Source organism: Brachypodium distachyon, chromosome 2, assembly GCF_000005505.3.
Source record: "Brachypodium distachyon strain Bd21 chromosome 2, Brachypodium_distachyon_v3.0, whole genome shotgun sequence".
Taxonomy (NCBI): domain Eukaryota; kingdom Viridiplantae; phylum Streptophyta; class Magnoliopsida; order Poales; family Poaceae; genus Brachypodium; species Brachypodium distachyon.
The window spans coordinates 3,523,532-3,540,177 of NC_016132.3; the positions used below are offsets into that span (position 1 = coordinate 3,523,532).

Sequence of the window (16,646 nt, forward strand, 5' to 3'; positions counted from 1 at the left end):
GCACGCAATGAGATACTAGTTCTGTTGCTGGGACGTAAAATGTCCACCTGCGCCTGATTTCTTTGCGTGGATGGTACAGGTACAGATGGTTCGAAAACAAGAATTGCTCCGTTAATACTCCTTTCGATCAATGATAATAAGTGTCTGGTTTCTAGTACTTTCTCCATCCCAACGAAGTACGTCTCAACTTTCAATTTTGACTAAATTTAAATACATTTATGCACTAAGTCATGTCGAGATACATCTAAATTCTGACAAACCTGAAACATCTTTTGTTGAACAGAGAGAGTACAAAGTTAGTAAGAATATGTAATTTACAAGAACCGTTAAATATTTTAGAAACGGATTTACGGAGTAGTGTTGTCGAACTTTTGTCATACCAAACCATGATTATTCGTGGCTGAAGCCTTGACTGATGAAATCTAATTATATCTTATACTCCCTCCGTTCCGCAGTTCCTAGCCCAAATTTTTGCCCAAATATGGATGTTTCTGTTCTTAAAAAGTGTCCAGATACATGCAATATTTCGACAAGAATTATGAAACGGAGAAGTACTTTATATCTTCCTTAACAGAGTATAAAGTGAAAGGATAATGTAATGGAAGGAGTTGTTGAGATGGCGTTTCCTTTCTAAAAAGGTAGGAATGTGTGATGAAACATTAATATACCTTTTCGTGTTATTTTTTAGAACTTTTTTGCTACAGAGAATCTTGCCATTCCATTAAACGTCAAACCACAGTACTACTCCGTACTTGCTATCCAGGGTAGCTTTTGCCAGATCTGGGCATGACAATTGTTTGCCGAATTAACCGACCAATGCCGAAACTTGCCCAGGCAACCCCAGAAATGGAAGGGAAAGCATGGCTAGCGTCTAGCGAGTACCCCAGTTATCAGTTGATTTTCTAAATTTTTGAAAGAATCCGTCACTTTGATTTTCTAAATTACTGTCATCATGTGCTTCTTTGCGTTGGCCTTGGTCTTAGCGGCGGCACCGCGTCAGGCCGCCGCCGGGGATCTCGTTGCCTCCCGATCAATTTTAGGCTAGCAAAATCACCGCCTGGCTGAATAATGGCCGGAGATCTGAACATCGTCTGTGCAGTTCTTTTTACTAAGCACCACAGATTCCAGAGGGCAGCGTACGGCTGTCCTCGTTGTCTGTCTCTGCAGCCTGCACTGCACGCACAGGAATATACCAAGCCAGAGATCTTCAAGGAGCCGGCTTGATTGTTCGATACAGCTGTGGGCATCTTAACCAGAAGCCGGTTTGATAGTACTAGTATAAAATAACTTGTATTTCTAACCATGCCGAGATCGTCTCTTAAGAACCAAATCAGCTGTACGTATGCACGACTGAAAATTTTGTACTGGGAAAGTCGCGTGCTCAAGCTCAACCGTTGCAGGCTACAGAACCCATTGGATTGTGAACCTTTTCATGGCCAGTTAGGCAGTTAGAGGATATCCAAGTATCTAGGACTATCACTTCGGCATGATCCGGAAGCATGTTCTTGCTGATATTATTTCTGGCATTTGATACTAGGCTAATCGTAGGCTCATAGAATTACTACTAACTTTTTTTATTCACTGCGGATTAGTTATCTGCCGTACGGGTTTAGAAATTCTCGGCCAAACGAGGTATTTGATAGAAAACCAGCGAGGAACTCCTTTTGATACTCTATCGTTTTGATCCCTCAGAACTCGATGAACATACTTCTGCATGCACGAAATCGATGGCGCCACGAGTCCACAAGAGACGATGATAGCATTGGACGATTTCTCTACGGGCACAGTATGTGCACATTCTTCCGAGGGTCCAGTATTCCTCCAAACAACGACACGATGCATATAATAGCTGACAATCACGATGAAATTCCAAAAGGGAACATGAAGGATCATAATAACGTCAAATCAAAATCCATGTGTGCATGGCTGGCTGCTTTTGTTGACACTTCCTGCTCAAGCCATTAATCTCAGATGTAGACCTCCGTGATTTCTGTCTCTCCACGGCAGACATGCTGGATTCTCTAGCTACTTTCTCTCCAAATATTATGATGCACCTTTTGTTTTTCCTTCCTGTGGAAGGCAGATGATGCGCTATGTGATGTTTTTTCAACCAATTTTTTTAAAAAAGTGACGCATGATTTTCCTAGTTTTAGATGATTACCACTGAACTAAAAGTACTTCTCTGGTGCACAGGCTACACTTTATGTTTCACTGACACGGCGGAACCTCGCCAAAACTTGTCATCGTGCCAAAGTAAAGCCTCCGCCTTAATTTGTCGGATCATAATTACTTTTTCTGATTCTAAATTCTTGACTCAAATTTATCCAAATATTGATGTATTCATTTTTTTAAAACGTTTAGATACATATAATATTTCGACAACAATTTAGCACGGGTAGGAGCAGCAGAAAAACACCAAGTCAATTGTCAATTGATTGGAATCTTCTTCGATCACTTTGCAGCCTGGGGCTGCTTTCTTTTGGTCTTTTGCCCCCGCCGGTCAAAGCTGTGCGCCCAGCGCCCTCCTGCTTGTCTGTGAAGACTGAGTAAACTGAACTCTGGCTTTGCTTTCTCAGTCAACCCTACATCATGTCTGGTTAGTGAGGGGCACCGGGCATCCCATGCATGTATTCTTTGCCACTTTGCAAGGAACACCTCCTAGTTTGTGGTGCTCTATCGGTCTGTATCAATTAGGAGTAAACATTATTCTATCAACCAAGTATCTCCAAGTTACTTCAGCAAAAAGAAAAGTATCTCCTAATTACTGCCAAAAAGAATACTACCCAGTTCCTAATATAAGTCTTAGATTTGTCCTAAATCATTTTTTTTTAAGTTGATCAAGTTTATAGAAAATATATCAACATCTAAAATATAGATAAGTATACTACTCCCTTCGTTCGGAATTACTTGTCGAAATATTACATGTATCTAGATGTTTTTAAAACATAGATACAATCCATAGTTAGAACAAATTTGAGGCAAGTAATATGGTCGGAGGAATATCTCCCTTCGTAAATATAAGAAGTCATGTCATGGTCCTAAGTCAAATCTATTCAAGTTTGACCAATTTTATAGAAAGATCTACCAACATCTAGAACTTCAAATTAGATTTATTACGTCGGTCACTATATTCCTTTTTATAGTAATACTCGTTTGATATTTTATATCTTATTAGATTTTTCTATAGACTTGGTCAAAGTTAGAAAAGTTTTACTTAGGACAAAATTAGAATTTCTTATACTTGGATATGGATGGAGTATATATCAGGTGGATTCAATAAAAAATATTTAGAATCTTAGACGGTAGTAGATTTTCTTATAAATTTGGTCAAAGTTTAAGAAATTATGCTCTTTTTCGCGGTGGTGCGCGGTGTATCCCAAAGAAACAAAATTGGATACAGAAGGAGTGATAAATACCGGATGGCGAGTAGCCAACGCGATGATCTCAATTTTTTCCCAGCTGCATTATTTAGGGAGAGAGAAAATATTGTTGGAGGGACGGCAGTGGGCATGTGAAGGCCCAGCATGAATCGTTCTCATGTTACCAGGCCACGTATTCCTCGGACTAGATTAGGAACTCGTTGTGGACCTGCTGGCCTTTTTACATTAGCAGAGCATAATATTCGATTACCCAATTGTCTCTGCAGCCCATCCGTTTGGCAACCACTGGGTCTCTTCTCCCATATCTGGGCCTCCAGCCCATCATGTACCTGATACCCATCATGTCATGTGTAAAAAAAAAAAGAGAAGAAACTGGAAAGGGCCGGAAGAAAGAATATGAAAAGGCCCGCAAGAGGAAGAAAGAGAAATTCTCAAAAAAAAAAAGGAAGAGAACATAAGGAAACTCATCAGGAGGGCGGTGGCGCAAAATTTGGCTACTAATTAATCCTTGCCGTGTCTCAAAAGATCGTTCTTACTTCTTACAAATTCCCCGCAGATTTTCCGCGCGTTATAGCCATTTTCCCGGTGGACGGTGGTGCAAAATTTGGCTACGAATATTTACTTGCTAATTATGGTTCGGCCAGGGAGGATACACGGAGTGTATATGCAATCTTTTGAATCAATTTGGCATCAACTTACCGCCTTCAAACCAAACCTTCAGTTTCGCAAGCAAAACCCCGCATGATCTCCTCATCTCTCTGCAATCAAACCTTTCCATACCATGGATATATACTTACCGCGTCGATATCATGCATGAATGCCGCTGGCAATCAACCGCCAAGTTCATTACTGATCATGTATACAATCTGAGGCATAAGGCAATTAATCTTTTCGTCTCCCCGGGTAATTATTACTCTCCATTTACGTTACGGCAAACCTCCCTATGAATACCCCGGCAATCCAATGACCCATCGATCGATCATACGCCATCAGCTGCCAGACGAAGAAGAACGCCATTAGCGAGTGATCGGTAGAGCTAATCAATCAAGCTAGTTCTAATGGAGACGACGACGCCGCTCCTGCTCGTCGGCGTCCTGCTCCTGGCGGCGCCGCTGCTGGGTTCTTCCGCAGCGGTCGGTGCCGAAGAAGACGGGTTCAGCGTGGAGTTCATCCACCGGGACTCCGTCAAGTCTCCCTTCCACGACCCGGCGCTCACCCCGCACGGCCGCGCGCTCGCCGCCGCCCGGCGCTCCGCGGCCCGCGCCGCCGAGCTCCACCACCTCCTAGCTCGCCGTAGCTCCGGCGCCCCCTCCCCCGGCACCGGCGCCGGCGTGGTGGCCGAGGTGGTGTCGCGGCAGTTCGAGTACCTGATGGCCATCGAGGTCGGCACGCCGCCCGTCCGCGTGCTCGCCATCGCCGACACCGGCAGCGACCTCGTCTGGGTCAAGTGCAAGGGCAAGGACAACGACAACAACTCGAACAGCACCTTCTTCTCCGACTCCGACGACGGCGAAGACTCTCCGCCGCCATCCGACGAGGACTCGACACCGCCGCCATCCGACGACTCAGGCGACGCGCCGGCGCCGTCCGCCGACGACACGCCTGCGCCACCGAGCGTGTACTTCGTCCCGTCCGCCTCGTCGACCTACGGCCGCGTGGGGTGCGACACCAAGGCCTGCAGGGCGCTCTCGTCGGCGGCCTCATGCTCCCCCGACGGCTCCTGCGAGTACCTCTACTCCTACGGCGACGGGTCCCGCGCCTCGGGCCAGCTCTCCACGGAGACATTCACCTTCTCCACCATCGCCGACTCCTCCAAAACCAACAGCCACGGCAACAACAACAACAACAGCAGCAGCCATGGCCAGGTGGAAATCGCCAAGCTCGACTTCGGGTGCTCGACGACGACGACGGGCACGTTCCGGGCCGACGGGCTGGTGGGCCTAGGCGGCGGCCCAGTCTCGCTCGCCTCGCAGCTCGGCGCGACCACCTCCCTGGGCCGCAAGTTCTCCTACTGCCTCGCGCCGTACGCCAACACCAACGCCTCCTCCGCGCTCAACTTCGGCTCCCGCGCCGTCGTCTCCGAGCCCGGCGCCGCCTCCACCCCGCTAATCACCGGCGAGGTCGAGACCTACTACACCATCGCCCTCGACTCCATCAACGTCGCCGGCACCAAAAGGCCCACGACAGCAGCCCAAGCCCAGCCGAAATACTACAAATCCAAGGCCCGCGGCTCCGGCTCCAGCTCCAGCAACAGCATCATCGTGGACTCCGGCACCACGCTGACGTACCTGGACTCGGCTCTCCTGACGCCGCTGGTGAAGGACCTGACCAGGCGCATCAAGCTGCCGCGCGCCGAGTCGCCGGAGAAGATCCTGGACCTGTGCTACGACATCAGCGGCGTCCGGGGCGAGGACGCGCTGGGCATCCCGGACGTGACGCTGGTGCTGGGCGGCGGCGGAGAGGTGACGCTGAAGCCGGACAACACGTTCGTGGTGGTGCAGGAAGGCGTGCTCTGCCTGGCGCTCGTGGCCACCTCGGAGCGCCAGTCCGTGTCCATCCTCGGAAACATCGCGCAGCAGAACCTCCATGTCGGCTACGACCTCGAGAAGGGCACTGTCACCTTCGCCGCCGCCGATTGCGCCAAGTCTCATCCGTACGGCGAAGCCGATGTGTAGTGGTACTACTGTAGTAGTAGCTCTTGTGTGATATGATCGCCGGCCGTTTTGTTTCCGGTGGAGATAATACAATAATCGTTACGGTTATTAATATACAATAATCGCTACGGTTATTGATGTTGCCATGGTGCGTCGTGTCGTATCATTGTGGTTGGGGAAAACAGAGGATGTGTGTGCATTTGGTTTTTGGATCATGAATTAGTGCGATTGATCATCCGTGTTTTTCTTTTTGTGACAGCATTGATCATCCTTGGTTTCTTTTTTGCAACCGCAAATGTTGCCTGGAAAAAGACCTAAATTCTTCGCCTTTAACACTCTCTTTCCCATTGATCATGAATTAACCCTCTCTTTCCCTTTGATGTTTCTTGACGAACTTTTCCTTTTGATGTGACCTCCACGCCTGTGATTCTGAAACATATGCCCGTAAAAGTTTGAAAGCACAGTTTGAGATTTCTGAATGCTTGTCCACGAAACTTTGGAAGTCCAACTCACAAATATTGGAAGCTACTCGTATTCAAGTTAGTTGAATTAATGTACTGTACTTCCTACATTCTGGCACGATTGCGGGGGATGCATGGAAGAACAACATTTTGTTATACTCTCTAGATTTTTTTTTACTGGACTACATTCTGTTAGATGTTCAGGAAAATGGTCGACTGTGAATCAACCGTGTGCTCCATATAGTTGTCGCCATTATAGCACGCACTAGTATTAGCTTTGCCGGATACTACCCCATTCGTTTCATTATCTCCTCCGATTCTCCAGGTGACGTACAAAGAACGTGAAACGTCAACAAATTTTGTTTTGATTGGAATATCAACAAACGTTTTAAACTAGCTCGTCCTTTTCTTCTTCTTCAGAAATGGACAGGAAACAGATTGCTTCTGCTGAAATGGACAGGACACAGGAAACACATGAGGAGTCCATCCATGGACCCTTTCGATTCTTGGATGATTGCTTTCCTCCTAATCGTCGCCATCAGATGAGGAGAGCATCTACCTATTGGCCGGCAAGGCGGCGACCCCTATCTCTATCCATGCTGATGCTGGAGCGAGTCATCAAAATCAGTCAAAGTTAAATGGCGACAACACACTCACATCGCGCCAAATCCTCCTCTACAACCTATTAACGGGGTGAGCAAGTGTCGGGCTGCTAGCAATGCTCTTCCGGTCTCTCCTTGGGCTGCACGCAATAAGATTAACATGTACCATAGAGACATGACAAGATACTAAGATACTTGTATTGTGATTTTTTTTTCTAGTACATGATCTACCGTTACGGGTTAAAGCACACGATCTTTATATTGGCGAGGTACTTTAAAATTGATAAATGTACCGATCATGTATTTTAATGTACCCGTCCTGCTCTGCTGTTTGTAGGAGCACTATAAATTGATAAGATACATGTAACAGGATGTAGTTACAACAGCCAGTACTAAAAATATTGACGACACATTTGTATCATGCATACAAGAAAAATGGTTAGGGACGGAAAAGAAAAGGTTGTCAGATATCACGTCATAAAAGTAAAAATATTAAAATAGACTAATACTTCTTGTTTTATCAGACTAATTAATCCATATTCTAATGCAAGACATGGTAAGTTAATTAGTTGGCATAGATCTCAAAGTCCCATCCTACGGTCAGGAGTCAGGACGATGGGTGGAGATGAGGGTACCGTCTCAGCTTTAGACATAACGCATGATTCAGATGGTAATCTCGACAGCAAAATTCGTATCAGATGATACGACGATCGAGGAGGAAGGTGATCGGTCCATTATTTACCGGGCGAATTACTTATTCCACCACCATTTACATCACGGCAACCAATAAATCTCATCAAGGGATCCCATACATGAATACCGCCGGCCATGGAATGCAATAACCATCGATAACTCGTTCTCCGCCGTAGATAAGCGCGCTATTAGCAAGTGATCAGCAGTAGATCGATCGGCCGATCGAGCTAGTTCTTATAGCAATGGAGGCGACGCTCCTGCTCGCCGGCGTCCTGCTCCTGGCGGGCGTGTGCGGCGCGGCGTACCCCGGCGACGGGGGCTTCAGCGTGGAGCTCATCCACCGCGACTCCATCAAGTCCCCGTTCCACGACCCGAAGCTCACCCGGCACGACCGGTTCCTCGCCGCTGCCCGGCGTTCCAGGGCGCGCGCCGCCGCGCTCCTCGCGTCCGACGTGTCCTCCGACCTGTTCTACGGCGACTTCGAGTACCTGGCTGCCGTCAACGTCGGCACGCCGCCTGTCCGGTTCCTCGCCGTCGCCGACACCGGCAGCGACCTCGTCTGGCTCAAATGCAACACCACCCAAAACAACAACGGCATCGTCTCTTCCGACTCCGGCAACAACAGCAACTCTTCCCCGCCGCCGCCGCCTCCAGAAGCCGTGGTGTACTTCAACCCGTTCGATTCCTCGTCCTACTCCCGCGTGGGCTGCGACGGGCCCTCCTGCCTTGCGCTCGCCACCAACGCCTCCTGCAACGGCGACTCCCACGCCTGCGACTTCCGCTACTCCTACCGCGACGGCGCCAGCGCCACCGGCCTCCTCGCCGCCGACACCTTCACCTTCGGAGGCAACATCAATAACGACACCACAAGCACCGCCAGCATCGACTTCGGCTGCGCGACGGGCACCGCGGGCCGCGAGTTCCAGGCGGACGGGATGGTGGGCCTGGGCGCCGGCCCACTCTCCCTCGCGTCCCAGCTGGGCCGGAAGTTCTCCTTCTGCCTAACAGCCTACGACATCGACGACGCCTCCTCGATACTCAACTTCGGCGCCCGCGCCGTCGTCTCCGACCCCGGCGCCGCCACGACGCCACTAATCGCCTCCTCCTCCAACGCCGCCGCCTACTACGCCATCTCCATCGACTCCCTCAAGGTCGCCGGCCAGCCCGTGCCCGGCACCACCAGCGTCTCCAAGGTCATCGTGGACACGGGCACGGTGCTGACGTTCCTCGACAGGGCGGCTCTGCTAGCCCCACTGACAGAGTCTCTGGCGCGCGTCATGGACGGCGCGGGGCTGCCGCGGGCTCCGCCGCCGGACGAGACCCTGGAGCTGTGCTACGACGTGAGCCGGGTGAAGGACGTGGACGGCGTCATCCCGGACGTGACGCTGGTTCTGGGCGGCGGCGGCGGCGGCGAGGTGAGGCTGACCGGGGAAGGCACGTTCGTGCTGGTGAAGGAAGGCGTGCTGTGTTTGGCCGTCGTGACCACGTCGCCGGAGCTGCAGCCGCTGTCGGTCTTGGGCAACGTCGCGCTGCAGGACTTGCACGTCGGGATCGACCTCGACGCGCGCACGGCCACCTTCGCCACGGCGAACTGCGACTCCAGCTCGCGGGCCACAGTTAATTCGGTCGCCGCCGATGTCTAGCTGGTGTGCCTGGGCTGGTCTGATGGCCGTTTAGTTACTTGGTGGAAATAATCACTACGACTATACGTTTATAGCTCTGATCCCCATTCGTCTGCTCCGGATTGTGCCCGCGCGACGTCGACGTCGTGCATCTTCAGTAGATTGTCGTAGTGAACGGAGATGGCCGGGGGGCAATTTTCAAGCTATCTTGTGTCAACTGTCAACTCTCGACTCTGGCATGATACGGTGGTCGCTGTTGGAGGCGTGTTTTGTTTCCCCTGTATTTCAAACCGTATGAAGTTGTAAAATGATATCTGCGCAAAAAAAGAAGAACGTAAAATGATACTCCATCAATTTGTTTACATTCCTTTCGGCGAGAAACTAAACTAATTTCATCTTAAGTGACTCAAATTTGCACAAATATAAATGTATTTATGTTTCAAAAACGTCTAGAAACATGTAATAAAAATCACTTAATACGAGACGGAGAGAGCTAGCATTTGTTTGTCGTTGCATATTAAGAGACGGTGCTGACCCTAGGCTAAAATAGCGTACATAAAGTATGTATGTACGCAAAATCATCTCGATCCGGCGGCAACAACTTATATATGGAAAATAACAGTAAGAGACGTGAACTTTCGATGTCCCGCGCGAGCGTCCTCGCTGATGAGATGGCTCACAAAACAAAATCTCTGAATTTTCTTTTGCGCGAACAAAATCTCTGAATTAATCCCGTAAGAATTGCGCAGTTCACCGACAAAGAATTTGATTCCTGCCCAGACGTAGGACGAGGCCTGCTTCGAAGGGCGACCCGTAAAAGCCCAGGTAGCTTTAGAGAAAAGGCTTTTTTCAGCCCGGATTTTTTTAGAAAGCCGAAATAGGTTCAGTTGGGAATAACAACGATACAGGCATTCACGTAATTAGTCCCACCTTGTCTAGTTAACAACCCATTGGACAATTTAAATTCCCAGCGCTGTCGACATAAATCGCCGAGCTTCGCGTGAGGCACGAAGGGTAACATGAAAATAGTGCGCTGTGTCTAGGCTGGTATAGCCTGAAAGGGATAACTGGCTTCACCTTTTTTGGTTTTGTCTCGTGACCTCGTATTCCTGTTTTCATTTAGAATATTGTTTTTTTTGGTTTTGTCTCATGACCTCATATTCCTGTTTTCATTTAGAATATTGTTTCGTTGATACTCCCTCCGATCCTAAATTTTGTCAAAATATTACATGTATCTAGACATTTTAAAAAAAAATACATCCAAATTTGGGCAGATTTGAGTCAAGAATTTAGTACCAGACGGATTTCTCAGAATTCAAAGTTCCTCTACGACAATCGCAGGGTGAATATTTCTCAGGTTTCCAAGCTTGTGTGCCTGCCGCGACGACCTGCATGAATGCAGCACGCACGTAATTGCGCGCACCTGCACGAATTAATCTTAGCCGCTACGAAATCAATAGCTATAGGTAAGATGATCGTATGAGATCATCAGAGATCATACGCCGAGTAAAGTGATCGTCTCCCCGATTAATCCACTTACCATTTATATGCAACGCTGAATCTCTCCCGCTATAAATACCAACCGATATGATCCTCACCTGCAATGCAAGTGCGCGACCATCGATCGGTCAGATTCTACCCTCAGCAAGTGATTATTATCTAGTACTTTGGCAGCTGCAAAAATGGACGCCACGCTCCTGCTCGCCGTCCTCCTCCTCCTGCTCCTCGCGGGCGAGCGCAGCACGGCGGCGAAGAAGACGGGTTTGTTAGGTCCCCAGAGTCTCCCTCGATCTCACAATCTGTGGACACAACAAGAAGACTCGATTTCAGTGGACACGAACAGCAAGACAAAACACAAACACCTCACAGGCACAACTCGAAATAAGAACAGAGCACACACAGAGAAATTGGTTTCCAGTCCCCCTATCGATGGGGTGACCTTCCTTCTTGCTATTCAAAGTAGCTACTCTCCCAGGCAAAACGCTGGGGAGATTTTACACAGGGCATGCTCTTCCGGTGCCCCTCAGAGTGAGCTATACGCTGCTCCTCTGTTCTCTCACACGACGTCGCCCATACCCCTGTCCACTGTACATGATGTGGAGCAGTTTTAGGTGCGTCAACTACAGTGGCTTTAGTCTGCACGGTTTGACTATTAGCCCTATTTTACAACTCAACACTTGCAAGTTTGTTTAAAGGAAGAAACTAACACAACAGGATTAATTTTGCTAACAATCTCTCCCTTCATCCTGCACTTGTCTCTTCACATGTCGAAGTCCAATTCTCTCCCTCAGTTCCAAGAACTTCACTTTGGGCAATGGCTTCATCAGCAAATCTGCGAGTTGATCACTTGTACCAACATGTTCAACAGCTACACTGTCCTCATCAACACATTCTCTTATGTAGTGGTAACGAGTCTGGATGTGCTTGCTCCGATCATAGTATACAGGATTTTTACTCAAGGAGATAGCTGACATATTATCAATTTTCAGTTTGACACAGCTAACCTCCTTGCCCAGTAGCTCTCCAAGTAACCTGCTCAGCCATACGCCTTGACAAGCTGTAGTGGTTGCAGCTATATACTCAGCTTCGCAGGATGACAAGGCAACTACCTTTTGTTTTTGTGATGCCCAAGTAATCAGGTTGGAGCCGAGGAAGAACACCATGCCACTAGTGCTCTTCCTATCATTTATATCATCGCCGTGATCACTGTCACTGAAACCAAGTTCTTCTTCTCTCTTTCTCCCAAAACAACAACCGAGAGAGACAATCCCACGTATGTATCTCAAAATGTGCTTCACAGCAGCCATGTGGTGCACTGATGGATCTTCCATATACGACTGACAATACCAACTGAATATGCAATATCAGGTCTGGTATTGACCAAGTATCTCAAGCTCCCAACATAGCTTCTGTATAGTGTGGAATCAACCTTTTCATCATCTTTATTCTTGTGCAATTTCAGTCTTGGCTCCATTGGCACCTGCGCTGGGTTGCAATTAGACAAGCCTGCTTTCTCAAGTATCTTCATAGCATAGCTTGTTTGACACATTTGTGATTGAAAGATCGGTATGGTCGACTAGGAGGGGAGGGGGTGAATAGACGACTAACAATTTTACTTTTTCTTTTCACTTTTAAGGATACAGGCATCAATACATGGGTTCACTAAAACGTCTAAATGATGAACACCCCTAGTATGATGCAATAGCCGAAGCACAAGCAATAGATAATCAATTGAAACTTGCTTGATAGCCGAAGCACAAGATAAACAATTAAGTTTTGCAAGTAAGTAAAGGGGCAAGAATGATACCACATGGGGAGACGAAGATTTCACCGGAGTTCCACCTATTGGGGTCGGTGTACGTTTTCGTTTGGAGGAGTGCTCTACCACAAAGGTAGATGCGCCACAAAGGCTCACTCTATTCTCCAACTCACCACACCACAAAGGTGGGATGAGCTCTCACAACACCACAAAGGTGAGGTGAGTTCCACTAAGTGGCTTCTTTGAGGGCGAATGCCAACCCTTACAAACTTGATCGGGGCTCTCTCCACAACTTAATTGGAAGCTCCCAATCCGAGAAGAAGGGCACGTCTCCACAACTTAATTGGAGGCTTCTTCCCGAATCCACAAGCACCAACTCACAAGATTAGTGGCCTTGAGGAGACATCTTAGTTAGGGATCCCAAAATCCCAAGAGTAACAAAATCCACAAAGGAAACAAGGGGAATCAACGTTTTGCTTTGGTGAAACCCTAGATCTAGATCTCCTCCTCCAATCCTCAAAGAATCAACAAGGGGGGAGCTCTTTGGAGGGAGATATAGCACTTTGAAGCTTTAGAAATGGTGTGGAGAGAGTTGGGCTTCGGATGATTTCATCTCGAGGTAGGGGATGACTATTTATGGGGGTCCCGAAATCTAACCGTTATGCACCAAGTCTGCCAGGAGAGGAAGTTCCGGTACCCCGGAACTTCCGCCCTTGTTTCGGTCCAACCTCCGCCAAACACAAATGAATTTCAGTAGCATCACGGAGGTAGGCCGAACGTTGGTTGGAAGTTCCGCCTCACCGGAGGTAGGCCGGAAGTTCTGGACCTGGAACAGACCTGGCAACACAGTTAGACTTTGGGTGGCTCTCTGTCGCACTTTTTGGTAGGATTTATGTGGGTGCAAGATGTTTGTTTGTGTACGTCGAAAGCGATTCACCCATTACCTTCCCATGTGGACTCCCTCTTAATAGTACGGAGTTCCTACGACTCAATAACTGAAAAAGCCGCTAAAACTCCACTACTCTTCATTTTCCAACTTGAGGGCGTCGAATCGTTTTGCGCCATTTGATATCAAATCTGAAATACTTAACGCACGATTAGTCCACAACACACGTTGTCATCACCACCAAAATTAACTAGGAGAGAAATGCCCTTTCAGTGATGCCATCTGAAATTTGTGCAACTTCTATACCGAGGTAGTAGGACAACAGACCAAGGTCGCTCATCTTGAACAATTCCATCATTTGGTTTTTGAACTTTGTAATCTCATCTACACTTGAGCCAATTATGATCAAGTCATCAATATATACTCCAGTGAGTATTCTTGTCTCACTAGAATTTCTGGCGTAAACACAGAAAGCCAAGGGACACTAAGCTTGCCTCAAGCTTTGAGTTCCAGGCTCTTGGGGCCTGGCGCAATCCGTAGTGATTTTCTCAATTTTAGGACCTTGTACTTTTTCCCTTCTTCCTCATATCTAGGAGGCTGGCGCACATATACATCTTCTTTCAGATCTCCATTTAGGAACGCTGATTTAACATCCATATGGTGCACACACCAGCCCTCCTGTGCTGCTAAAGCAACTAACAACCGTGCTGTCTCCATATGGGCCACGGGAGCAAAAACTTCATCAAAGTCTACTCCCTTTCTCTGCACATACCCTTTTGCAACTAGCCGGGCTTTATGCTTCACAATTTCTCCATTTGGATTTTTCTTCACTTTAAACACCCACTTCAAACCAATGGCCTTTTGACCTGCTGGGGAATCAACCATGCTCCAGGTTTGATTTTGAGTGATTGACGACATCTCTTCGTCCATTGCTCTCCTCCAGCAAACCTCCTTTTGGGCCTCTTCTAAAGATGAGGGCTCCTATGCTCCAAGCATACACTCATCATCAAGATCAAGTGCACAAGGTGATGTGTTATCTAGTATTTCGGTCAAATTTCGGTAGCCTTGTGGTCCCACACTTGAATCTGCTTGTTCATCTTCATTATCCATGTCGTCGCCTCCTGCTGCTGTTGGTGTAGCAGGGGCTATGGACATGGGTGTGGCAGGCGATGTTGGTGAAATATCTCCCTGCGCTGTTGCTTCTGGTGACGAGGCCACGGACTTAACATCAGGTCCGGTGTCCATCGGAGCCTCTTGAATCCCAATGCTCTGTTGCGCTGGATAGAAGACCGTAAACTCATCACTGCCATCATTTTCTTCAAGTGCTTCCACTGTACTCCATTCTCACCTTTTCTTCTCATCGAACACAACATCTCATGAGATTATTACCTTCTTGTCCGCAGGACAGTAGAGTCTGTAAGCTTTTGAATTTGCTTCATAACCAATTAGCACACACTTCACACTTCTGTCAGCCAGCTTGGTTTGATTTGGTTTAGTGATTTTCGCATAGGCAATGCTACCAAAAGTTCTCAAATGATGTACCTTCGATTTCTTCTCACGCCAAGCTTCATATGGGGTCTTGTTTGCAAGACTCTTTGTGGGTGAACGATTTAACAAGTACACTGCAGTGCACACGGCTTCACCCCACAACCAAGACGGCATGTATTTGCTCTTCAGAAGGCTTCTTGCCATAGAGACCACAGTCTGATTTCTACGCTTGACCACTCCATTTTGCTGTGGTGAGTAGGGAGCTGTAAGATAATGCCTTATGCCATGAGCTTCACAATACTCATTGAACTCATTTGAGGTAAATTCCCCACCTCTGTCAATTTTGATTGATTTCAGTTCTAGGCTCATCTCTTTCTCAGCTCTCTTTCTAATTTTATGTATTCCAGACAAGGCTTGGTCTTTTGACTTCATTAACACAACCCACATGTATCTACTGTGATCGTCAACCACTAATAGAAAGTACCGGTTGCCAACTGGTGTAGGTTGCGAAACCGGTCCACACAAATCAGCATGGACTAGTGCTAGTTGCTTCTCAGCCCTGAAGTTTGCTTTGCAGGAAATGAATTTCTCCTTTGTTTGCCAACAAGACACCCTTCACAAATTTGCTCCACATGATCAATTTGTGGTAGCCCATGTACCATTCCCTTCTGTGCAAGTGCGCGGAGTGATCTGAAATTAAGGTGGCCATATCTTGTGTGCCACAACCAAGCATCATCAGTTTGAACTGTCATCAGACATATAGGTCGAGATAGCCCTAGTTTCAGGATATAGAGTCTGTTTTTACTCCTCTTTACATTTGCTAGAAATTTTCTCTCAACATCATAGATGCAAAGATAGTCATCTTCAATTACCACCTTGCAACCATTTTCTGAAAGTTGACCAACACTGATAATATTTGTCTTCAGTGCAGGAATATGATATACATTTGTCATGGTCCTATGGTCACCATTTCGGCACTGAAATATTACAGTACCTCTCCCTTTTATTTCTACGGTTGAGTCATCACCAAATTTCACTTTTCCTGTCACCGAAGTTTCCAAGTCACTAAACTTGTCTTTGCATCCTGTCATGTGATTGCTAGCTCCGGTATCAAGGTACCAGCTCCCTCTATCTCTATTTTCTCCATTGCAAACCTGAAGCAGCACCTTTTCTTCTCTTAGAAAAACTTCTCCTTGCACTTCCACACTAGCACATGATAATTCACAGGTCTGCATCAACACTGCATGCCCTTCATCCCCATCGCCGCAACCCTTTTCAGCTACAAAAGCCTTTTCTTTCTTTGGTTTGCGACATTCCTTTTTGAAGTGGCCTTTTCTTCCACAGTTATGACATCTGACCTTTCTCTTGTCAAATTTCCATTCGCCTTTCTTTTGCTCACCTCCCTGGCTACTACTCCCACCAGAGGATTCTGGTTTAGTGTGATTCGTGTATCCTTTTCCCTCACTATGCGAGCCGTCACTGGTTCTCTTCTTTCCAGTGTAGCTCTCCCATTGTGAGCGGGAAAGCATCAAGTGATCCCCTTGATTAGGATCACCAAACCTCATCTTAACCCTGTCATCATACGCCTTATAGCGCCCAAC

The 16,646-nt window shown here is 47.5% G+C and overlaps 2 protein-coding genes across 2 annotated transcripts; both read left to right on the plus strand.

Annotated features, from left to right (window-relative positions):
- Positions 1 to 4,414: 4,414 nt before the first annotated feature.
- LOC100823245 (aspartic proteinase CDR1) lies at positions 4,415 to 6,055 on the plus strand. The gene has a single exon (XM_024458247.1). The coding sequence runs from the start codon at positions 4,439 to 4,441 to the stop codon at positions 6,053 to 6,055; it is 1,617 nt and encodes a 538-aa protein (XP_024314015.1). The 5' UTR covers positions 4,415 to 4,438.
- Positions 6,056 to 8,032: 1,977 nt separating this feature from the next.
- Positions 8,033 to 9,433, plus strand: LOC106866013 (aspartic proteinase CDR1). Its single transcript, XM_014898497.1, has one exon. The coding sequence runs from the start codon at positions 8,033 to 8,035 to the stop codon at positions 9,431 to 9,433; it is 1,401 nt and encodes a 466-aa protein (XP_014753983.1).
- Positions 9,434 to 16,646: the final 7,213 nt, after the last annotated feature.